At 39.9% G+C, this 25,377-nt stretch overlaps 1 protein-coding gene across 2 annotated transcripts in view; it reads left to right on the top strand.

The window, feature by feature from the left end:
* The first annotated feature begins 1,247 nt into the window (after positions 1-1,247).
* Positions 1,248-25,377, top strand: part of usp31 (ubiquitin specific peptidase 31) — a 29,945-nt gene continuing 5,815 nt past the window's right edge. Inside the window, exons 1-12 of one of the 2 annotated variants that reach the window (XM_055189945.2) lie at positions 1,248-2,995; positions 3,442-3,579; positions 7,200-7,294; positions 7,393-7,485; positions 15,168-15,303; positions 17,748-17,895; positions 18,074-18,248; positions 18,427-18,538; positions 18,714-18,808; positions 21,602-21,679; positions 23,160-23,289; positions 23,610-23,729. In XM_055189945.2, coding sequence (XP_055045920.2) covers positions 2,468-2,995; positions 3,442-3,579; positions 7,200-7,294; positions 7,393-7,485; positions 15,168-15,303; positions 17,748-17,895; positions 18,074-18,248; positions 18,427-18,538; positions 18,714-18,808; positions 21,602-21,679; positions 23,160-23,289; positions 23,610-23,729 — 1,848 coding nt within the window. In that variant the 5' untranslated portion in view covers positions 1,248-2,467. The remainder of the gene's footprint in view (positions 2,996-3,441; positions 3,580-7,199; positions 7,295-7,392; positions 7,486-15,167; positions 15,304-17,747; positions 17,896-18,073; positions 18,249-18,426; positions 18,539-18,713; positions 18,809-21,601; positions 21,680-23,159; positions 23,290-23,609; positions 23,730-25,377) is intronic. The other variant, XM_055189954.2, reaches the window with a different exon arrangement.

Consider the following 25,377-nt stretch of genomic DNA (forward strand, 5'->3'; position numbering starts at 1 on the left):
TCACAGTAAATAAAAGCAATAAAGATTTCTGCTTGATATACATGAACAGTCATTAAAGATTATTGAGCATCCCAGCTATTCTTTATTATCATGCAAAAGAGAACAGTTTTGTGGTGTTATTCAGAGTAGATGGTATAAAGCGGTACAGCGGAGAAGCACAATGAGATTTCTGGCTGCTGAAGATGCTGGTTTCATGTTACAGCAGACCACAGTCAAATGACCTTGACTATTTAGTCTCATCCGGCGCCAGGCCAAACCAGAAATCTGAGTCGTCTTTTCCCGCAGTCATCTTGCTATGTATCTAACACGTTCAGTAAATATCTTAGCATGTTCTTTATTATTTTCCTTTTGAGTGACTGAAAGACATTTAAATTCATATGCTAATTTTAAACTTGTCTCACATCATAGCTGCTGGCCAATAGAGTCTTATTGAGCGAGTTATGTTATGCTATAAATGGCATGCTGTAGTCTTTATCGTAAGAAAAAAGATACACATCAAAGGTTGCCAAAGACTTATCTGAATATACTCGGATTGCAATTGGTTGTCTATGCAAACCCACCCATCTTTGGTTGAATGTCAGTTGGGCTGAAATCCAGTTTGACAAGATTTTCAAATTAGCTTAAAACAGGTTTCTGTGCCGCCTTTGTGAATAACAGACAGAATTTCAATAGCCCTTTTCCTCTCACGTGTGTTCATCAAAACAAGTCTACACAGAACACTGAATGTCTTTAGGTAGTTGCTGACTTAAAGTCCAAGTTTTGCTGTAGACAGAGCTTTTTTGTTTTAAATCTATTAGCTTTTGTTTTTGATAGTAGGCCTGAGGTCTTTCTCCATGTTTTTTTTTGTCACAGGCGTCTTATTCATGAGAGCAGAAGATATTAGTTATCTATTAGGTTTTTTCTTTTACTTCAATAATCTTACATAAAAAAAATAGCATTTACTATTATAAAAAGTAGTAGACATGCTAATCGTAATTACTAATCTTTATAATTGTATACTATATTATTCTGTAGTATTGCTATACAGTGAATACTACTGTAGTGTACTTCATTATTTACTAAGGTTCAAAACCACATCCAGACATTTATTTGAATAAATATAATACATTTCTGTTTTGTTGTCGATGAAGCAGAGTTATAGGACAAAAAAGGTGGGTGTGAGGCAAGCACACACTGTTACACTACCTACGCAACCTGCCATTTAAAACATAGTGGCTATACGTCAGAGTAACCTGACTAGGCAAAATCAAAGTAGTGTGACTCAGTTGAGTTTGAGGACAACCCCAATCCATTAACACCAATCCAGCAGCTACTAGAAACTACCTGCACGAGAGAGCTGCTGGCTGCCCTCCCCCGTGACGTCAAGGCGCCCCGCAGTGTCAGTGATTTCTGTAAAGACGCTGGAGGACGAGACGGCCCATCAGCAACACACCACTATCAGATTTGGGTCTACCGGAACTTATCGGACATCTAAAACCTGCACGCGTGAAAAGAACAACTCTGAGTCTATACAAAATACGACGGACTTATTTTCGGCTGTGCGGTCTGGGGAAATCGCGCGGTGAACTCTTGATCGGTCGCGCGCCTCTGCCGTACTGTCGGGCTCGCGCTGGACAGCAGTCGGTGCCGCTGCTGATGGATATTATACTCTCCGAACAGATAAACAACATACGTTCACATACAGTCTGAGTTCTCGTGCTTGATATTTAACTGTCTGAGCGAAGCGTCATTTGCATGGGTGGAGTTGCAGTGCGTCGGTTAATTATGCAAGCGCTCATTGATAAGGGAAGCACATAGCGCGCTAGCATCGCATGCTAACCGCTGTCCAATGTTATGACAGTGATATGCACGCCTATTGCGTTTTATCACGCGCGGCATTCCTGTGCGTTTGATTTGGATGCTGGTCCCGGGCACGAGCATTCAATGGATTTCCGGAAAATAACTTCTCCCTTATTTCATTGACATGGCAAACGGTTAACCCGGGCAGGCCTAGCTAGCCACTGCGTTAGCTAGTAGTATGAAATCAGTGCAAACCTGCGACCATAATAATGGGTTATTTTGTAACGGTGTAAAAAATATAATAACATATCTTATAGATATGGATAACGTAACTGACTGACAACCGGTTGTATTCACTTAATAACGGGCAGCTTGCTTACAGCCAACTTGACATAACGGGTTTTTAAAACCTCGAAAAGTGGCAGGCGCGCGCATGTTTCACACCATGCACTTTTTTAAGGCAAAATCGGGCTGTGTCACTGAAGCAATCGCTCGGATAACAGACACACTGCCTCCGGCTAGTTAGCTAGTCGTCTGACATTAACAAACTAACATGCCAGGCGATTTCATGCTCTAAATAAGAGTAGCCGTTTACACACAGCTCACGTCGAATCCGGCCAAGCAGCCTTGAGTGGACGTAGCGGACTGTCATTGAGATAGTTAGTGGGATGCCCTAAAAACTTGAACCATGTCGAGCAAATCTTCGAGCAAAGAGAAAAAGTCCGGCTTCAGCAAGAAGCTTTTCCGCCGGGGCTCGGTTCGGTCCGTTGGGAGTTTTATGAGCAGAGTCCTGAAGACTCTCTCCACGCTTTCTCACTTCGGTTCCGAGTTGCACGCGGCGGAGGGCGACAAGGACGACGGGGGTTTCACCGCGTTCAAGAGCGAGGGCAAGGGATCCGTCGCATCCGATGAAAGCGACTGCGGGGGATTTCTGCCCCGAGACAAAGTGCCCGGACTGGCCGGTCTGAAAAACCACGGCAATACTTGTTTCATGAACGCTATTTTGCAGTGCCTGAGCAACACGGAGCTCTTCGCGGAGTATTTGGCTCTGGAGCAGTACCGAGGAGATGACACGGACGATGAGAAACCCAACACCAACGGTGTTGTGCAGCGAAAAGGTTGCCAGGACCGGGGAGAGGTGACCGAGCAGCTGTCTGGATTGGTCAGAGCCTTGTGGACCTTTGAATACACGCCACAACACAGCCGAGACTTCAAAGTAAGTTTGGGTTTCATTCTTCATCAGCATCGTTTTTGAAAAACAAACCATCACAAACTTTCTAATGGGTTTAATTCTAGTCATGGAAATTGAATTTATGTCTTTATTCTATTTAAAAACACTAAAATACATTTTAAGTGGTTTTAATGGCAAACAGCTGATGGGTCTTAGTGGTATTCGTAATGGAAACCATTAGAATCTCTATTGCTTTTGCAGCAGGGATATTTTCTGACTTTCAGTCCTAAACCACTAAAGCTTTTGAAGATCCTCTGCTTGCATGGCAGCATGCGTGACTTTTATAAATGGAATAATAACAAAACAACACTTTCAAGTACACGCCCGAAGGGTTACTGCATACAAGTTCTCACAGTTGCTCCCAGAAATGGACTGTGTCATGTGAATTGCCAATGGAGAACATTCACCATTATGGGTGTGTGTTTTCGTAGAGTGCTGTGGCCAGGAGTGCCATGCAGTACCGGGGAAATGCACAGCACGATGCCCAAGAGTTTCTCCTTTGGCTTCTCGACCGCGTCCATGAAGACCTGAACCATCTTGTGCTCCCCAACAGCAGACCATCTGTAAAGGTATGCCTGGTTTTCCTTGATCTGTCCTAAAGAGCCCAGACTAAACTTTGAATAGTATTCATTTCTGCCAAGAGAGGTCCTTTATGGAGTAATGCTGGAAGAGCTGAATGTTTTGTTGATGCATTTTTCCTCAGTCAGTCTGGAGGCTCCAGCTGTTTACAAAAGTTGCACAGAATGGGGTTTGTATTGGCACCTCCATTAAAGCTGAAGATTTCAATCGTTTATATAGCAGAACAGGAGAAGAGCCAAAAGAGTGGATTTATAGAGCCATTTTATCCTGGAATGACAGGTAGGAGCCTTATATCAGACATCTGTCTGACAAGGATCGGGGCAAAAGAGTTTAGGAGACTTAAATCCTCCCGTATATCAAATGCATGGGACATTAAGTCACATCCTATTGCCTGTTTGGAGGATGGCTCATTGGGTTTCTTTTTACAAACTGTGGCATCCAGGGGAGGGTCAGACACATGCATACTGACATAAGGTCATTCAGCCTGTCCGATTGATTCAAATAAATGTTGTGGCTTGTGCGCCAAGAGGTACAAGGGTGACGGTTTCCTGGCTGACTGCTTGAACTGCTCTGGTGAGACGGGAACTGAGCTGGAATCATACATTTACAGATCAGTTTCAGGATGATCACATTTGGCAATATTTGCGGACTTGTGAATGTGCTTGATTATATGGATCTTCTCTCTTGCTTATTAGTAATTCTTTTGAAATTGGGCACCTTAAAATGTTTAGATGTATTTAATTAAACTTGTCAATTCAAAACATAAGCAGCCAAACATAAAAACATAAACTGTACTAGCGAGCGTAGTAATAATTTAATGCATAAAAGAGGGTGCTAAATTAAGCCAATATCAGCTGACTCCCCAGGGGTTGAAAAATCCCCCCTAGGGGAAAAAAATTGCTTTTTTAGTCAGGAGATGAAAAGTCCTAGGAGGGAAAAACCTTGAGGAAGAGACAGACATAGCTGATTCTATAAAGGATATAATATATAATAGTAATAGTTTTTTTCCCATATGTTTTTTCGCAAACATTGAACGTAAGATTAATGTTTATCTAATTACTAGTCTTCTCCACTCAACTGCTGTGACTTTTTTCAGCATACATTTTTCATCTTGCATCAAAATTGTATTGTATTTAACATAATTGTATGCATTTGAAATTTAGAGATGGGTTCTGTTTTAATGTTACCAAGTGTACCTAAAATACAAAAGTTTAATATACTAGTTTGTGGCCCTTAATTTCTATTTATTGATTACCTTTGTAAACTTATGTTCACTGTTCTTTTTAAATCTATATTCATTGAGTTGAATCGAGTATAAAAATCAAACCGAGAATCGAAATCGAATTGATTTGATAGCTTGTGCATCGAAATCGAATCTGGAACATCTGAATCGATACCCAGCCCTATATAATAGGAACAATTATATGAAGAGTTTCGTTGCAAAACGAGATAACCACCGTTTTTTTAATTGTTCAGAAATCTTGTTTTTTGGTTGTGCATTCCAATTAATTTCAATGCAACTGCAGTTGGTTTGTTTTGATTTAAACCTTCATAACTTAAAAAATACAGCTAAGTAGCACCATAAAACAAAATAATAACATCATAATAACATAATAATAAACAGGTTTTGTCAAAAATGTTAAAAAATGGATTGATCTCGTTTTGCAACGAAACTCTTCATATACAATTATATGGGAATTAAAACATTTTAAATAATAATCTATATATATACACATGAATAAGTAGTTTAACAGGGCGGTTGGTGGTCAAACATCATCTGGGCATCACGTTGAAGGAAGGCCAGTAGGTCAGTGTTGCTTCACGGCAGCCTCATTGTCCTCGGGATTGAGGACGAGACAGGGAAAAACAAACAAAATCCTATTAGCGTAGGGGCCATTCCCATGTAATGCAAGCATCTTGCTGTTTACACTTGGCATTAACATGCGTTTTCATCGATCGGATCACAAGTGGACGACGTTAATGCCAGGTGTAAACGGTGTTCGAAACGTTTTGAACGCATCCACTTTCGACCACTTTCAACCAGATTCAGAGGTAGTCGAAACCCCTTTCGATCGGATTGCTTTTGCTTGTGTAAACGCACATGTGGTTGAATGTGTTCAAACAGCCACACGCGACCGCCTTCTCTCCGCCCATTTATCTAATCTGAGGTACTGAATACAAGTTTTACGTCTTGTCTGACTTTTGGCTTGAAGATACAGTGAACAGTGCTATTTTTAGCCTTTCATTGATACAACTAAATCGGCTGATCTCCATAGTTTCGTTTTGAAAGCGTGTAAAAGTTGCGTGATCTTATTTCATCAATTGCGCTGAAAATTCAGAGAAAGCTCTAACATATCCACGAACAAAACACTGTGCAGCATGTTTACTTGCTAGACATACACACGGACTCCGACATAATATTAGTTTGCGTCCATATGAACTCATAATTACTCCAGCTCGCGTTTGAATCACAGCAGAGAGACTCGCCCACCGTCTCACAGACCACCCCCTCACAGTATTCAGGACAGAAGCGGCCGAAAGTAGACAAAAGAGACGGATTTAAATACCAGGTGTAAACTTAATATGTCTCTATCGTCCACTTGTGATCCGATCGATGTAAACACATCTTAATACCAAGTGTAAACAGCCCCATACAGTATTTTGGTTTAATGTCCGCTCTGTTCCAGACAGGCTAACTATTGCGGCATAAGTATATTACCCAGACAAGTTATGTGCATGCTTTGTTCAGAGCAAGCTAACTATTGCGGGATAAGTACATTTACTAGACAAAAATTTATGTGAATGCTTTGTTAAAGAGAAATGTCTTTAGTTTAGATTTAAAGTGATCAACTGTGTCTGATTCTTGAACATTCTTTGGTAAATCATTCCAGAGCTATTTACAGACTTTGACTTTGACTCCTGATTTTTAACCTCGCACAAGTTGAGCTCTGTTGACAGCATACAGTAATTTTAAGCCAAAAAATGTCAGTAATTGTAATGCGCTTTACACTGGATGTAAACTTGATTTATGAATCTACTTTATTGAGTTATATGTATTTTCTAGATGCTGAACTTCTTGTTATGCTTACTGACGTAATTCCTGTAGGCAGAGTTGTCTGAGGATAAGCAGTGTTTTACAGAAAGTAACAGCACTGTTTTGATTTAAGTCTTGTGGTTATACTTTTGAATAAAGGGGTTGACGGTATGATGGCATACGCCGTTGTGACGGACTAAAATGACAACAGATGTTTCTATTCTGTGGTATGTAAATAAATGGGCATGGCTTATTCACTCATGTAAGACGGAGTGTGTTGAAGAAATGGAGAAAGATAAACACACGGGTCAGGAGGACCCGCAATACAATCCCGAGCAGGAAAATGAGCTTATTTATTTTAAAAAGGGGTGCGACATCTGTGGTGTGGAGTGGACATGGTTTCAGATACTATAATGTGAAATACAATTTTTTGTTATACCACCCAGTGGAATATGCCTTACTGTAACCCTGTTTTGGGCTTTTTTTAAATGGCGGACCAGTTGTGTTTTAAACTCGAAGCGTTTCTTTAACCGGCTTTTCTGTTTATCCATCATTCTTATGTTTGTGTCACCATAGCCACCTCTTGAGGAAGATGATGGAGCATTAGAGGGACCTTCACCTCCTCTTTCAGCTGGCTCATTTGTCCAAGAGCTCTTTCAGGCTCAATACAGGTATGATGATTGTTTGCTCGTCTTGTCTGTAGGCTGTATTTAGTTTTTTTGTGTGTGTCTGTGTTATCATCTCTCACTGTGGCATCTGTTGCTTCCAGATCTTCGCTTACCTGTCCACACTGTCAAAAACAGAGCAACACTTTCGATCCTTTTCTCTGCATCTCCCTCCCAATTCCATTACCTCACACACGGTAAGTGCCCAGCAGCCTCCAGTGATGGTGTCAGAGAGACTTTGAATGATTTACTGTTCATGCTCCATGGTTTGATCACAACGTCTCTATCTGTAGGCTAAGAAATCATCGCTGTCATTTCGATGTTGGTGATATGATTGATTTTCTTGTTGGATGAAACTAAAAAAGTATGCTTGGAAATCTCTGTGAAACATAATTTGCATTAAGTGATATTAGGCTTTGCTCGATTTTATGGCTGTTGTAAATAGGATGTTGTTTATGTCCATTATGAGTTTTCAATTTACATTCATGCAAGACTAATGGCTTAATATAATTGAGAAACTGTGGGGAGAATCACCATTACAGCTCTCAACGTCACCAACCATGAAACCTGTTATTGACCTCTTGTATTCATATAAATGAATACATATTGTGTTACTATAGCTCAGTTGATTTAAGCATTGTGTATGCAACACAAAAGCTATGTGTTCATAAAAATGTGAACCTGCCTGTGAAAACCCAGCTAAAGTCATTCTGTTTTCTGTCACGGTACATTTTAGTGGAAAATAAAAGGAGAACTCAAACGCAGACTCAATGTGCAAAAATAACTCTGATTTATTATAAATAAACAGAAACACCCACGAGGGGGTAAAAACAGAAAGAAACAAAAACACTGTGCTGGAACACAAATCAAACAGAACATGAGAAAACTCGGATTGGAAAACTGGTGAACATCAACACAGAACTAACAACAACGCACGCACACCACACAGAGAACACAAGGGCATTATAAAGACACCACATCAATGGGGAACAGGTGAACATAATTAATCACTTAAGACATGATTACATAAGGGAGTAGGGTAAAAGTGACAAGACACTGGGAATACGTGTTACACATACATGATGTGAAACAACACGTATTCCCACATAAAACAATGCTGCCCTGGTCCTGCCCTCTGGATAATAACCAAGGTCAGGCAAGACCATGACAGCCACAAAACACTGGGAACACGTGTCACACAGATATAATGTGAACACACGTGTTCCCACGTACACACACACTGCTGCCCTGACCTTGCCCACAGAACATAGACCTGATCTATACTAAGGTCTGGCAAGATCACGACAGCAACAAGACACCGGGAACATGTGGCAGCCACACACAGAATGTGATCCCACATGTCCCCACACAGAACATGATACTGCCACGGTCCTGTCAGATGCACTCAGACCTACATCTAGCACGGATGTCTGACAGGACCATGACAGTACCCCCCACTTAAAAGACGGATACAAGACGTCACAAACAAAAACAAACAAAAACATTAAACACGAGGAACGAAAGACTGCACAACAGAAGACAACCACGACAACATTACTACAAACAACAAAGGTAAACACACATATGTGACAAACGGGTTGGGATGGTGTAACAAAAATAATACATGATGAAGGGGAGGTGGGGAAAAAACAGGGGAAACAAAATGTCCATGGGGAATCTGAGTCTTAAAGTCCTGCGGCTGAGAAGCCGACTGGTGACTTGTCCCCGGCTGCGCCGGCGGGTGACGTGTCCCCGGCTGCACCGGCGGGTGACGTGTCCCCGGCTGCACCGGCGGGTGACGTGTCCCCGGCTGCACCGGCGGGTGACGTGTCCCCGGCTGCACCGGCGGGTGACGTGTCCCCGGCTGCACCGGCGGGTGACGTGTCCCCGGCTGCACCGGCGGGTGACGTGTCCCCGGCTGCACCGGCGGGTGACGTGTCCCCGGCTGCACCGACTGGTGACGTGTCCCCGGCTGCACCGGCGGGTGACGTGTCCCCGGCTGCACCGGCGGGTGACGTGTCCCCGGCTGCACCGGCGGGTGACGTGTCCCCGGCTGCACCGGCGGGTGACGTGTCCCCGGCTGCACCGGCGGGTGACGTGTCCCCGGCTGCACCGGCGGGTGACGTGTCCCCGGCTGCACCGGCGGGTGACGTGTCCCCGGCTGCACCGGCGGGTGACGTGTCCCCGGCTGCACCGGCGGGTGACGTGTCTCCGGCTGCACCGGCGGGTGACGTGTCTCCGGCTGCACCGGCGGGTGACGTGTCTCCGGCTGCACCGGCGGGTGACGTGTCTCCGGCTGCACCGGCGGGTGACGTGTCTCCGGCTGCACCGGCGGGTGACGTGTCTCCGGCTGCACCGGCGGGTGACGTGTCTCCGGCTGCACCGGCGGATGAAGTGTCTCCGGCTGCACCGGCGGGTGACGTGTCTCCGGCTGCACCGGCGGGTGACGTGTCTCCGGCTGCGAGACTCTCCTTGTCCTCCTCCTCCTTCGTCCGGATACAGGGAGATCAGGGTAGCGACTGGTCGCGGGAGTAGTCCCCAACGCCGAGGAAACGAGAGTCGACCCTCCCATCCTGACAGCCCCGGTCCCCATACCTCTCGGGCTGGACGGAGCTGCGCGGGCTCCGGCAGGCTCCGCTGGTCTCTCTGGACGTTGCCGAAGCGCGAGACAGTCCACCAACTCCCAGTAGGGCAGTCCCAATAAACTCCCTCTCTCATGCACTGGCGGAGGATCCCTCATGCCAGCCACCAGGTAGGCGCTGGCCAGATACTCCGGGTAACTCCCCCTACTCTTCTCCACCGCCAGGGCATAGTCTCTGAGGGGGAGTTCCCTCTGTGGTGGGAAAGGGCTACCCCCGGAGAGCGTCTGGTCCGAAATGGAGGACCACCACTCCGGGTCCGATGCACATTGCATCATCGGGTCCGCTGAGTTCAGTTTGGTGCGTGCGTTCTGTCACGGTTCGTATAAACCGGATAGTGGAAAATGAAAAGGAGAACTCAAACGCAGACTCAATGTGCAAAAATAACTCTGATTTATTATAAATAAACAGAAACACCCACGAGGGGGTAAAAACAGAAAGAAACAAAAACACTGTGCTGGAACACAAATCAAACAGAACACGAGAAAACTCGGATTGGAAAACTGGTGAACATCAACACAGAACTAACAACAACGCACGCACACCACACAGAGAACACAAGGGCATTATAAAGACACCACATCAATGGGGAACAGGTGAACATAATTAATCACTTAAGACATGATTACATAAGGGAGTAGGGTAAAGGTGACAAGACACTGGGAATACGTGTTACACATACATGATGTGAAACAACACGTATTCCCACATAAAACAATGCTGCCCTGGTCCTGCCCTCTGGATAATAACCAAGGTCAGGCAAGACCATGACAGCCACAAAACACTGGGAACACGTGTCACACAGATATAATGTGAACACACGTGTTCCCACGTACACACACACTGCTGCCCTGACCTTGCCCACAGAACATAGACCTGATCTATACTAAGGTCTGGCAAGATCACGACAGCAACAAGACACCGGGAACATGTGGCAGCCACACACAGAATGTGATCCCACATGTCCCCACACAGAACATGATACTGCCACGGTCCTGTCAGATGCACTCAGACCTACATCTAGCACGGATGTCTGACAGGACCATGACATTTCTATATAAAGTCATGCACATACTACAAAACATTCGATAAAGAGGCGTTTCTGACCATCAGCAAAATATTTTTGTTTTCTCACAGGCATTTTTGCAAGAAATTACAATGATCTAACCATTACTTCATTAATGGATGATCAAGCTATTGTGCTGCTCACATTACGAGATCACGTAGGGATAATATTATTCCTGTCGCGATAATGACTATATCGACTAAAATGACTAGAACGATAGGGAAACGTGATGTCTGTAGTTTTTGGAGAGGCAATATATTAACATAGTGTTTACATGAGTGTTTTTTTGTCATTAGCATTTAATGTCATTAGCATTTTAGCCGATTGCGATTGCCTCTGTTATTGCCTTCTGTTATTGTCTGTCTCGGAAGAGCGGCACCCACAGCTCAGGGTCCACATGTGCGCGCGCGTGCACACACAGAGGGGACAGTGACACGCAAGGAGAAAGCTATTCGAGCTGAAATTTCATGTTTTTCTGGTGAAAACATACAGTTTGAAAGAATACATCCCACCGAATTGGTTGTAAAGCTATGAGGCAATGAGCTATACAAATAAAAAATAATCTGAAACATAACCATAACATCCAGTGTTTAGGTCTGAGGTGTAGCTATTATAGGGGTCAATGACGTGACGTTAATTATTTTGTGTCCGTTTGGTTCAATTAAATGGGTTAAAATTTCCAAATAAATTTGCAGATAACTTGCATACATTCTCTTTTTTTGAGGACCAAGTCTAAAATTTCTGGTTTTATTTCATTTTGACAATATTTGGGGGATAACTGCAAAAACTGTGTCAATTGGTGTAACTAGTATTTTTTAAATGAAAATATAAATATATTCATAAAAAATAATTTGGAATAAAATAAGTATAATATGATTTTGTACATCATTTGTCAAAGATTATTTAGAAAACTGAGCTTTTTTTAGCATATGTCAGGACAGATATTACAAAAACGCATTAAAATTTAGATGTAGAAATTAACTAATAAAATTATATTTTAAAATGATTTTTTGTATGATTATGCTTTACAGCTTACATGCCATCAAGGTGGATAAAATATTTCCCATTCTTTGGTGGTTACACCATTTGGCATTTTCAGGTCCATTCCGTCTTAACTTTCATAAAAATGGTTATGTTAATTTTATTGCACAAAATTAACATAAATACACTATGTGCACTGAAATAAACCTGATGCATGCTTTTAAAACTTAAAACAATGCTTTTAAGTTTTTTTTAAGATTTTTGAATTTCTCATCTTGCCAAATCGTTTTTGTCACTGACCCATAAACGTGATTGCGCGTAATGGCACATAGCCTACTCACAGATGCGATCAGAGTAATGCTGCATTCACACCATCTGCAGTAAAGGCATCAAGTGCGAGTGATTTCAATGTTAAGTCAATGTAAAGACGTGTTGACACGCATCTGGAGATATCGTGGCACGAATGAGGTGCTTAACGTGGCGCGGTAGACACGATTCCGCCTCATTTGTGCGCGTAGTTCGCGTGAAGGCCGCGAATTGAGCGTTGCCGCGGCAAATGCACGAGTTGAAAATTGTAACTTTGGCGGAAAAACGTGCCGCGTTAACCAATCAGGAGCTTGCTCTAGTAGTGACATGATTACAGGAAGCGAGCGGAGTCGCAGAAGCCCCTTCATGACGCAAATTTCCGCGAGAATGTCTTGCTGACTAGAATTTCACGCGCGAATGAAGCGAGTAACGTGATAGACGCGGTAGACGTGATTTTGATGCCTCAAACGCAGCTGGTGTGAACCCACGGTAACACTCGACTAAAGAAATTAACCCTGTGAAGCTGGGATTTATACTGAACAATCACTATTAGCTGTTTAAAATTGAAATGCTTTTTAATTTTAAATATTTAGAATATTCTTTTTTTTACATTCCAATTTCATATTAATATTTCATACACTAAACACGGTGGCAGGAGGCACTTGGCACGGGAAGTCCCACTTAACTTTGTTAAAGGATTAGTCCATTTTCTTAAAAAATAAATCCAGATAATTTACTCACCACCATGTCATCCAAATGTTGATGTCTTTCTTTGTTCAGTTGAGAAGAAATTATGTTTTTGAGGAAAACATTCCAGGATTTTTCTCATTGTAATGGACTTTAATGGTCGCGCTGGCGCGTCACAGGACCGGAGATAGACGAGAAGTTGTGGTACAAAAGTGCATATTTTTTATTTTTCTTGTCAAAAACGACAATCGTTTCGCCAGACAAGACCCTTATGCCTCGTTTGAGATCGTTTAGAGTCCTTTGAAACTGCAATTTTAAACTGCACTAAAACTGTTAAATGTTGGGGTCCATTGAAGTCCATCAAAATGAGAAAAATCCCGCAATGCTCTCCTCAAAAAAAAAAAACATTATTTCTTCACGACCGAACAAAGGAAGACATCAACATTTTGGATGACACGGCGGTGAGAAAATTATCTGTTTTTTTTTTTAAGAAAATGGACTAATCCTTTAAAAACCTTTCTCTACTGTGGGTTGCAAAGAAATTACTCATAAATTTACTTAATCTCACGCTAACCTGCATGTATAACAAAGTTGTATTTAACTACAACATTTCCTTGACACAAGTTAAATATTTGAAGTCCGGAAATGGTAGCTCTCTCCCTGATTTAGGTTCTAAATATATTTTCCTTAATTTGACAGTGTAAATTATCCAGTACTCCTGTTCTCTTGTGGTCTCGTGATGCTATTTTAAGAGTCCATCACAGTAGTTGATCAAGGAGAGCAGATTGGTTTAATATAGAGCTGCTGAATTTATTAATGCACATGAATGATTAAAGAAGCCATACTATTAGATTTACAGTACACCTTTATAGTGAGCAAATGAATGATAGCTGGAAGAGAAGAGGTGCTGAGCAAGATTTGCCTCCATATCTATATTGAATAAAACCCAACCAGTGATTTCTTATTCTTAATACATGAAGTTCCCATCACAAAAGAGAAATGGAGCTTTGGCTTACTGCACTGTCGGCATCTCTGCGCTTTGATAAACAGTGCGGTGCAAGAGCTTAAGCTTTACCAGCGTGAGAAATGACTGATCTGAGGAAGAAGAAATTTTGTCTGGAAATCCAGTCATGTGTGACCTAAGCGATAGTTGCCGTCGCTATATCTTTTCGCAGTCCACAGTGGAGTGAATTTCGTCTTGAGCTCCCTCCTTCGGTTTACTCTTGCTTGGCAAGTGGGGTTTATCTCTCTGTATATTATTTCATAGGTCATTTAATTCTTACCCATCTCATGATGTGCCTCTTCACATGGGCAGATATTGATGAAGAGTTGTTGAATCAGGCGGCTATGGGTCACCTTCTGGGGCCACTGCACACTGTTTTCCCCCTCTGGAGATGAGTTTGATTCCTAATGCGCTTGGAGAGGTGATCAAGCATCATTATACAGTAGCAATGCAGAAATGCTATCGATCCTTGTAAGATACTGTGTATCTGTGTGGATTTTAAATGAAAATCCCACATCTATGCTTCTATTTAATGGATTATTATAAGAGATGCCGATATGGAGCTGTTTGGGTTTGTAGTTAGGGCAGCAAACTTTGGGTTTATAACTGAAAGGTTGTAGGTTTAAAACCATTGGGACCATGGCAGTTTTTGTAAGACTGTCAATTAGGGATGCACCGATAGGATTTGTTTAGGCCGATACCGATGCCGATTTAAACAGACAACTTCTGGCCGATACCGATGCCGATATTTAACACTTGTATACAATACTATACAGTTGGTCTATTAGCTAGTTTATTTGCATCAAATTATTTTTACTGAACATGGATTGGATCTAAATAACATTCAACTGACCAACATAATAAGAGAGGCACAAATTAAGCTAAAACAAATATACGACAGCATGACAACCTTCAAAGGTGGTTTTTGCTATTCCGCATTTATTTGATAAACAACATTAACTCATTTTTTACATATAATGGATTTCTTTATGCAGTTAATTAATAAACAATCGGTATCGGCCTTTCTCGTGCTATTGCCGATATGCCGATGGTTTCAAATTCATCAAAAATCGGCCGATAAATATCGGTGGCCGATACATCGGTGCATCACTACTGTCAATGTTAATGATTGTACTGTCAGTTGTTTTGGTTCAAATACTTTGCTAATGTTGTTCATTTTCACTTGACTTCCTTTAGGCCTCTTTATGTGACCGTGGTATATCAAGGCAAGTACTCTCACTGCATGAGGATCGGTGTGGCCGTACCACTCAACAGCACTGTGTCCAGATTGAGAGAGGCTGTATCACGTGAGACTAAGATACCTCCAGACCAGGTGCTTGTAGCATAGATGTTATTATGCATAGCAATTAAGCGGTTTATAATGGTGCATTATCCTCATATCTAGATGTCCATTCCCACTAATTCAGTTCAATTTGAACAGCTGAACAAACAAACAAAACTGTAGTAAATATATTGTCTTTCTACTGTGTCTTTAATAAGATGATGAATAGGACTGTCAATTGATTACAATTTTTAATGAAATTACACCAAATATTGACAGACGTGATAAATTAAAGAGTTTCAAGGCAAAAATAAATCATTTGTGAGTATATTTTGGTATGAGCGTTTGCCTGCATATTTACACAAACATGAAGCTGTTACTTGAATCACTATGATGTAAAGAAAATCAATCATTCCAGCATTTGTGTACAGGTCCGGTGTTTGATGAATTGCATTCATTAAAAGTAAAACCAGTTTATTTGTTAAGTAATAATAATACTAAAAAATTTGTATAAAGCACATTTAAAAGCAGCTTCTTATAAAAACACAGAGAGATTTTTTTTAGCCAGAACTTCAATAAAATTTAATTGAAAATTTTATTAAATAAACTAATGATAAACTCTGTCGTTTCCGTTTGATGTGTCATTATAAAGAAACAAGCAAATCCCCTATGAGTCACTGACCCCACTTTAAAATATATATTTTTACTGATGCTCACAATACAGAATCAGTTTACCATTATGACCTTATACTGAGGTGTGGCCACTAATGGTGCTTTTCCATTGCATAGTACCCCACGGTTTGCGTCGGGTCAGCTTACTTTTGGGAGCTTTTCCACTAGGTGCAGTATAGTGCTGCACAATTAATCGCATCGCAGTCGCGATGTCAGCCTGTGCGATTATATGACAGCAAAATGTTGCAATATTAAATAAATAAATGTGTGGACTTGTTAACACAAACTTTCAGATAACAGTTTGAAGATTTTCCTTGCTGTTTAAAAAATGAAAGAAAAACGAACAAAAAAGGCAGTGCACGTGTGGCATGCACGTGTGTGGTGTGCGTCGTCACTTATACCAGAGCGAAGATGGATGCAGAGGAGGTTGACAGTGATCTGGTAGCTTATAAAAAAAACTCTGTCTGTTGTATGGCGGTATTTTGGATTTAGGATTACTGACACTGAGCAGTTGCTACATCACGTGGCAATACGAAAACATTTCTAGTTTTACAAATACACATTTTAGCTAAACTGTGTGTGGATTTTCCTTAAAACCCATCAAGTTGACTCATGATACCATTTAGTATAATCGCAATCGCACATCGCAATATTAGCATCAATAACCGCAATGGGAAAATTACCCAAATCGTGCAGCCCTAGTGCAGTACATAGTACCCGATACATTAGTACCACCTCGTTTGGGGTTCCAAGAGACCTGAGCTGATACCAAAACGTGACGCGAAAACACTGTAGATCACTGATTGGTCGGAGAGAATCGTAACTACCAGCGTCATCGCTATAATGTAATAGATTAGCTTTACCTACATGCTAGCTCGCGTTGTCTCGAGTAAACATGTTGTCATCTGTGCTTTGCTGTAAGTTCCCAAACTCCCTTTTTGCGTTGAAAAACATCCACAGATTGAGAATCAGGAACACAATACCAGTGTTTTTACTTTTGGGAGCTTTTCCACTGGGTGCAGTAAGTAGTACCAGATACTTTTTAGTACCACCTCGGTCGGGGTTCCAAGTGACCCAAGCTGATACCAAAACGTGACGCAAAAACACTGTAGATCACTGATTGGTCTGAGAGAATCATCACTATCAGCGTCATCGCTATAATATTAAAGATTAGCTTTACCTTCATGCTAGCGTGCGCTGTCTTGAGTAAACATGTTGTCATCTGTGCTTTGCCGTAAGTTCCCAAACTCCCTTTTTGTGGCGGAAAACATCCACAGGTTGAGAATCAGGAACACAATACCAGTTTTTTTTCCAGACTTGCAGTTTGTGGCCGCACATTCGCGATGCGCATGTCCGCATATATGCTTAAATGCAACTTAAATGAGGCTCAGCGGAGCGCGTCGACTGACACAACAAGTGTTTGTTTAGAAACTGTCATGTGAGACGGAGGTAGTGAAAAACGTGATGTGCAAACATCTATTTTGGGGGTCAATTTTAATTTTGTGGCGACTGAGAAGTAAATAAATGTATGGGAATGGACAACAACGCTCTCACTTGTATGATGCCACAGCAGCAGGCAGTGCAAATATTACGACACGTCTATAATCCCTCCCACTCCGAAGTGATACTAAACTTGGTGGAAAAGCTAACCAAGCCAAAGTGAGTTAAGCTGACCCGACTTAAACCGTGGGGTACTGTGCAATCATAATTAAAGGTAAATTGCTATTTGTATGTTTGTCTTGCCACATAACATCATCTACTTCCTGTTTGTTTGCCTTGAGTGTCAATCAGTTCTCTGGTCTGTCTCTCTTATGTCTGTGCAGTTTGTCCTGACTGAAATGTATTACGATGGTTTCCACCGCTCCTTTTGTGACGATGACGACGATCTTGATATCATTCAAGAAAGTGACTCAATCTTTGCTTTTGAAACTCCTGAGACTTTTAGATTAGAAAACATTCGCTCTAAACGAGGTACTTTTCATATATATTGCACTTTTGTTTAGAGAAATCGGTTCTTTAAATTATATCAAAAAAGCTGAAACAAAAAAACCATTATATATAAATGGAGCTAAAGTGCTTTGTCTCTAAAAAAAAATGTCAGTAATCGAACGTGATAATCTGCAGCAATGTTTTTCTAAACTATTTCCAGGGAGCCTCCTTGCAAACCTCAATCAGAACAATTTAAAATATGGAGCAGAGAACACCCGAACGCCGTCTTTCATGCAGGGTGAAATGAATCCAGCATCACCCAACAAAAACAGTGGAAGTGAGAAAATGATTCTGCTGGTCTGTAACCGAGCCTGCACTGGACATCAAGGACGGAGGTGAAAATAGCAGCCAAAAACATTAAAGTCATATTAACACAGAAGTTTCATTTAAATTGAGAAAAGTAAATTGTATTTTTTTATTGTGTTTGTTAGTTGTTGATCTGTCTTATGGTTTCTAGAGAAATAACCTGTAAGACAGTAATACATCAATCAATAAAGTAGTGCTCTCGTTCAGGTTCGGACTGCCTTTTGTACTGTATTTGGAGCGCACTGTGACTTGGGATTTGTTGCAAAAAGAAATTCTGGAGAAAATGCGTCATCTGCTAAGGCCAGGAGTTTACATTCAGGTCAGTCATGCGATTTAATTAAACCCAATTTGTGCTTGTACTGTATGCAAGTAATGCTATAATGGTACGATCAATAAGGTATTAATAAATATGACTTTTATTAAATTTATTTGGTCACATTATACTAACTTGAGTACTTAAGCCTGATTGTAATAAAGTTGACTGATGACTTCAGGTGGGACCCTTTAGTCTGCGTGTGGTCGGTGTGGTTGGAATCACCTATCTGTTACCACAGGAAGATCAACCACTATGTCACCCCACTGTGGAAAGGTTTGTCCTGCATGAATATTCTATTCACAGCACATTGTGGGATTGTATGCAAATCAATTTCAATTGTCCTGATTTACACAACATTTGGGAAAGTTTTTGGTTTGGCTATTTGTTTACATGACAACAGCGGTTTCGAGTCCATGTGATTACGAAAACGTGAATCTGTGATAACGGTTGCATTAGTTTAGTCTATAGGCGGGTGATTCTCACGAAAACTTGGTTTTAAAAATGTCAAGCATGAAAATGTAAAAATTACTTAAATTAACTTTTTTTCCCACTAGACATTTAAAAACAAAGTCTGGAGTAAATGGGAACATTAATTTAAAAACTTTTACTTATCATTTAACACTTTTTGTAACATAATTTAAAAAATTTGTCCTAAAAAATCTCATTACCGCAACAGTCAGAAAACATCAACACTCACTGACATATTTTCAAAATGACATGACAAACCTGAAAGAACATAATTTGGAGATTCTGCACATGCATTTAAAATCAAAGTATTATGCTTCTATTAATTAAATTAACATTTAATAAGCATCTGTTGCGGTAATGATAATCAAAATGTCGTGTAAGCATTCTGACAAGACAATAAATTAACTGTAAAAAATGATCTTACCTGGTAGCCATCTTGAAGTAACTGCTCCATGTGCTTGGTCACTCAAAATCAAACTTTATTAAAATTCTGTATGTGTGCTTAAACTGTTATCAAAAAGTGTTGCGGAGGATGAGAACATCAGGCATGGACACATCATTTTCCTAATTTTTCTTCATTATTATTATACATGAATATTCAGTAAATATTTTTTCTGTCATCTAAAGTAGTCTAGCAAAACATCCATTTATTTTTTTTCTTAATATTTTTGTGTTAATTTGATTAAATTACAACATAACCTTGTTCAAACACAGCCGGACACATTGCGGTAATGAGAATTTCAGCAGAAAATGAGATAAAACTTACAATTATAAATTCTTATGTTGAAATCACACATTGTGCAAGGTAGAACACAGTATTGTGTTAATTCTGATGCTTTTTAATGTTACTATATTACACATTTTAAAGCTAAAATCATTAGTGGCGTGGTGTTTCAATGGTTTCGTGAGAATCACCCAGGCATGTGTGAGTATAACCAAAACAACAATGGCAGCTAATAGGACTGTGTTCATGCTACTCAAGACTACTAATGTGGCATTCACACCAGATGCGGAAGAGGCGGCAGGCGAGAGTGATTTACATGTTAAGTCAATGCAAAGACGTGAATAGGGATCCTGCAGCGCGCATGCGTATTGAGCGTAGCCGCGGGAAACGCGCGAGTGGAAAAATCTGAACTTTAGTGGATATTTGCATTGCGTTAACCAAGTAGGAGCTTGCTCTAGTAGTGACGTGATTACAGGGAGCGAGCGAAGACACAGAAGCACTCCCATGACATGAATTTCCAAGTGAATGTCCCGAGTGACTATAATTTCACGGGTGAATGAAGCAAGTACACTCAAAATGTTCAATCGTCCAACAACGCGCAAATAGCACGCTTTTGCCGCCACTTCCACGTCTGATGTGAATGCCACATAATGCTTTTCCTCTAAAGTTTGGCGCTTTATAGTTCAGGGTCACTTGTAGTAAAACATGCGTCATCGTCCATCTAAACGATAAAAAGTTCATAACTGTTAAAACACAAAGAGAATCGATGCATCGTGTGCTCAGCACAAAGTGAATTGCATCCATCCAACAGCTTACTGAGACTTTATAAAATCAGATTTTTAAAATAGCCTACAGTTATCTTGTGTGTGCGTGTGTGAATGACGCGTTTCATCCTTCCGCTTCACCAGTTTATTATTAACTCAGTTTGCGAGTAAGTTACAGTGTTTCTGTGATCTTAAATATCTTTACATGTGCGTTTATTCCTTCACATGAAGGTATTGAGTGCATTAAAAGACTTTAAATACAGTGCATAAAACGTTTATGGTGATTTTATAAAATGTTGTCCTTTTAATAGCTTGTCAGTAACAACCACGCTAATGCACATATCGGAATTGGATTAGGTCATGTTGTCGGTCCTCGATCCGATGTCCGATCCAGCCAAAAAAGCCCGGATCGGCCCTGATACCAATCCAGCATATCAGATCTGGACATCCCTCATGCTGTATATATAACTTTAGTATAAGTATAAATTGGGCTTTAGAAGAAGTTTCATTTAGAGATGCACTCAAGAGAAGTCCACAAGCTATGTTTAAATAACTTTCTTAGTAGTTCCTTAAAATTAGGTTTATATAACACTGTGCAATTTAATATCAAAAAGGCTTTCAAATTGGGCGGCATGTTCTGTTTTTTGAAGAGCATGATTTGAGCTTTATAGCAGGTCAAGCTGTCCTGCCCGTCCTCAGTCATACGGTAAGCAGAAAGTTGAGAAGCTTTTCACACCGGTCCTTGCCGCAAACAGATATTTTAGAGCAGTGAAAGTCAAGAGGGAAATTGAGTCCGGTGATTTTGCTGGTATTGTAGTGCACTCTGACTTGAGGTGTTTGGCTTCTACAGGTACTCGAGCTGCAGTGCTAGTGGTCATTTTTTTAGTTGACTGCTTGAAGAAATACTTCGACAGAAATGCTACAGCAGCAACCATTTGTTTATTTTGCTAAATCAAAATTGTGGTTGTCATGATAATAAGCAACAAATCTTTGGTTGATTATGTAATCTGTGCCAGTTTTAATCATAATTGTACACATGTTTTCGTAATTGACCTCAAATCAAATTAAGCATCTTGGCAAACATGTATGTCTTCAAATTCTTGTTTGCAGAGCATATAAATCCTGTGGGCCTGGAGGACCTCCACATGTTAAGATTGTAGTGGAGTGGGACAAAGAGACCAAGGAATAGTAAGTGAAATTGAAACACAATTCCTATTGGTTTGCTATTCTATACAGTGGTTTTAAAACATAATTGGACAGGTAAGTATACATTTTTTTTTAGCAAAAAATGTTTTTTTATATTAAACTAAATTAAATTTATTAAATTTGCATGAACTTTTTAAAGTAAAATTAAGTAAATTAAGTGAAATTTACATTTTTTAAGCAAAAAATCTCACAAAAAGTAAAGAGTTGGACGATTTCTAGTCATTAGGCATATTCTATATCAGTGGTCTCCAACATGGTTGCCCGCACAGAGTCCGTGAGTTGCCCACCAAAGCACATTCTGTCAAAAGCCTCAATTTTAATATTTATTTATTACACATTTTTTATATTAGCTTGGTTTCTTTAATGAAAACACTGAAAAAAAACCTTGTAAAATTTACTTTAAAAAATCCTCGTAACAATTTGCATGAACTTTTTTAAGTAAAATTTACTGCTTTTTAAAGTACAACTTACCTACTAAAATCAAATAAAATCTACTTAAGAATGCATGAAAAACATATGTTAAATAGTTAAGTAAATGTTACTTTATTATTATTTTTAGAATTTAGATTTATTTTAATCGTCTAGGTAAAGTCTTTTTTTTTTAAAGAAATTGAAGCATTGCTGTCCTAAAAAAATTAAAGAAATCGAATTTACTGATTGTTATTTTCTTTAACATAGTTCTATGGACTTATTTTTAGTGTTATAAATGGCATTATAACACAAAATTCATGACTGACTATAAGTCAGTCATTGAATAAACTTGATTCTGAACAGAAACGCACACAAACTGCGTTTTTGATATGCATTGTCAGCACTTTGGAGAGAAATACAATATAATGTTCCGAACAGGGTTCATGTAAAGAAACACTGATTACCTGAACAGTGACTTAATAAAATTATCATTTACAACAAAAAATATCAATAATATAAGAGCTTAAACCTTTGACATTTTACTAACAAATATTTAAGTAGTTAATAAAGCTTAAAAAATAAATATTCAGGTGCAAAGGATTGTGGGTATCCCTTACAACCTGTGCAAATAAATGTAAGTAATTTAATTTTACTTGAATTTGTTTTGTTTAATGGATTTAATATTCTTAAAGATTTTTTACTTGAATCTGCTAAAGTTTTTGATTAAAATGTACTTAATTATTTTAGGACTATGTGCAGTGACTATAAAACAGTTAAATCATACAAGAAAATATCTAATATCTAAAACTTACTATACCCACACAGTTCATTTTCTACATGAATTAATTGTGTATTTATCATAATTTTACTTAGGAAAATGAATAAAAGAATAAAACGAGAATATTATGTAATATGTCAGTATAATACATGTTCGAGAAAATCCCACAGGAACAGAATAATTGTTGATGTGACAGTGGTTGCCAGCAGATGTGCCCGACTGCTCTGTTGAGGGATTTGTGACTAATGCGTGTTGTATTTTTTTCCCCTGCAGTCTGTTTGGACACACTGAGGAAGAGTACATCCCTGATGCTGAAAGTGTGTATATGCACAGAGAGCAACACCATCAGCCGCAGGCCTGTACCCTCGCTCAATGTTTCCAACTCTACACCAAAGAGGAACAGGTAACCATCATCTACCTCCTCATCTGTTGTCACATCATATTTCTTTATTCTTTCATTTCAATTTTTCAAGAGCTGCTTTAGTAGACACAAATGTCAAGGTTGCTGTATTTCTGCTGTCTGTGCCTTTTTTAAAATTGCTAGTTCTTTGCAAACACATCCTTAACCCTGGAAAGGCTCCACACAGGGTATAAATATACACTGTGGTTAGCCGGAACTGGCCTCGGTCAGTTAAAGCGGGGTTTGGAGTCGTGCTTTATGGAAAATTAAGAGACATCCAGATTTGTAAATCTCTTGAGACTGATTTTCTGTATATGTTCCAGTTGGCTCCAGATGATGCCTGGCGCTGCCCCCACTGCAGGCAACTGCAACAGGGTCGGATTAAACTCAGCTTGTGGACCTTGCCCGACGTTCTCATACTGCACCTAAAGAGGTTTAGACAGGTACAGCTAGGACACTAAACCTGCCCAAATAGTGTTTTTTTTTCATGAGGTGGTAGAGTGGCTAAGACATGAACTGAAGATTGCCATTTAAATCTGCACATAAAGTTCTGCCCACCTGTGATTGGATGGGTTAGAATGTTACTACCAAATATAAGTGGTAGGGATTTAATTATTGAGTCATTTTCTCGATTCTTGATGATTTGTGTGCATCAATCTTAAATTAGATTTTTTTAAAACATGAATTTTTTGTTTAAATTATTAATTAATTAATTTAAATTGTGATTCAATAAAGTATTTAAAAGGATATAAAAATTTAATTAGTTCAGAGTCCTTTTAATGACACTGGTGCAGGTAATTATGTAATTTTTTTCTGACTTGCGACCGTACATAGTTTGCATGTGTACAGTACATTGTTTACATATACATTTCAAAGGTTCACACTAATTGAAATGTTTTAGTTTTGTTCACACTAATTGAATATGATATTAGTTTAATAGTTTTTTAACATTGTTAACTATTTTAACATTGATCGAAAAATATAGATATTTAGAACAAAAAATCATTTATAATATACAGTTTTGGTATTCAGCCGCGTGTCCAAGATTTAGCCGAATCTACACTCACCTAAAGGATTATTAGGAACACCTGTTCAATTTCTCATTATGCAATGGTGTGGGGGATGTTTTCTTGGCACACTTTAGGCCCCTTAGTGCCAACTGGGCATCATTTAAATGCCACGGCCTACCTGAGCATTGTTTCTGACCATGTACCCATCCTCTGATGGCTACTTTCAGCAGGATAATGCACCATGTCACAAAGCTTGAATCATTTCAAACTGGTTTCTTGAACAAGTCAATGAATTCACCGTACTAAAATGGCCCCCACAGTCACCAGATCTCAACCCAATAGAGCATCTTTGTGATGTGGTGGAACAGGAGCTTTGTGCCCTGGATGTGCATCCCACAAATCTCCATCAACTGCAAGATGCTATCCTATCAATATGGGCCAGCATTTTTTAAAGAATGCTTTCAGCACCTTGTTGAATCAATGCCACATAGAATTAAAGCAGTTCTGAAGGCGAAACAGAGTCAAATACAGTGTTAGTATGGTGTTCCTAATAATCCTTTAGGTGAGTGTAGATTTTTAAGTTTTGGCGCATCACTAGTTATCACAATAATAACACTTTGGGAATAGTTTGTCATTTGTTTGTCGTCTTTTTACATTCAAAGGCAAGTCCCTTTGAATGTTAGTAAATGTATTCATTGAAATTAAATGTACCGTGTTTTCGGGACTATAAGTAGCTCCGGAGTATAAGTCACATCAGTCAAAAATGCGCTTTGAAGAGTAAAAAACATATCTAAGCACTGGACTATACATTGTGTTTATGTAGAAAATGATTTTACAAAATCCAAGCCCACAAACAGACAATTGATCTGGAAAGGCAAGTTATTCAACTAAACAATAGCACACAGAACATGCAGGCTGAATAGGTGTCCGTACATGTTAACGTAACATTACCATTCATTCACCGAACACAATAGCACACAGAACATACATGGGAGGCTGAATGGGCTAAATTAACACGACAAGCCAAATCAAGTTCAAAAAGGTCCCGAAGTCATTCCATATCACTGAATCCATTGAATTA

This window comes from Misgurnus anguillicaudatus, chromosome 19 (genome assembly GCF_027580225.2).
Source record: "Misgurnus anguillicaudatus chromosome 19, ASM2758022v2, whole genome shotgun sequence".
Taxonomy (NCBI): domain Eukaryota; kingdom Metazoa; phylum Chordata; class Actinopteri; order Cypriniformes; family Cobitidae; genus Misgurnus; species Misgurnus anguillicaudatus.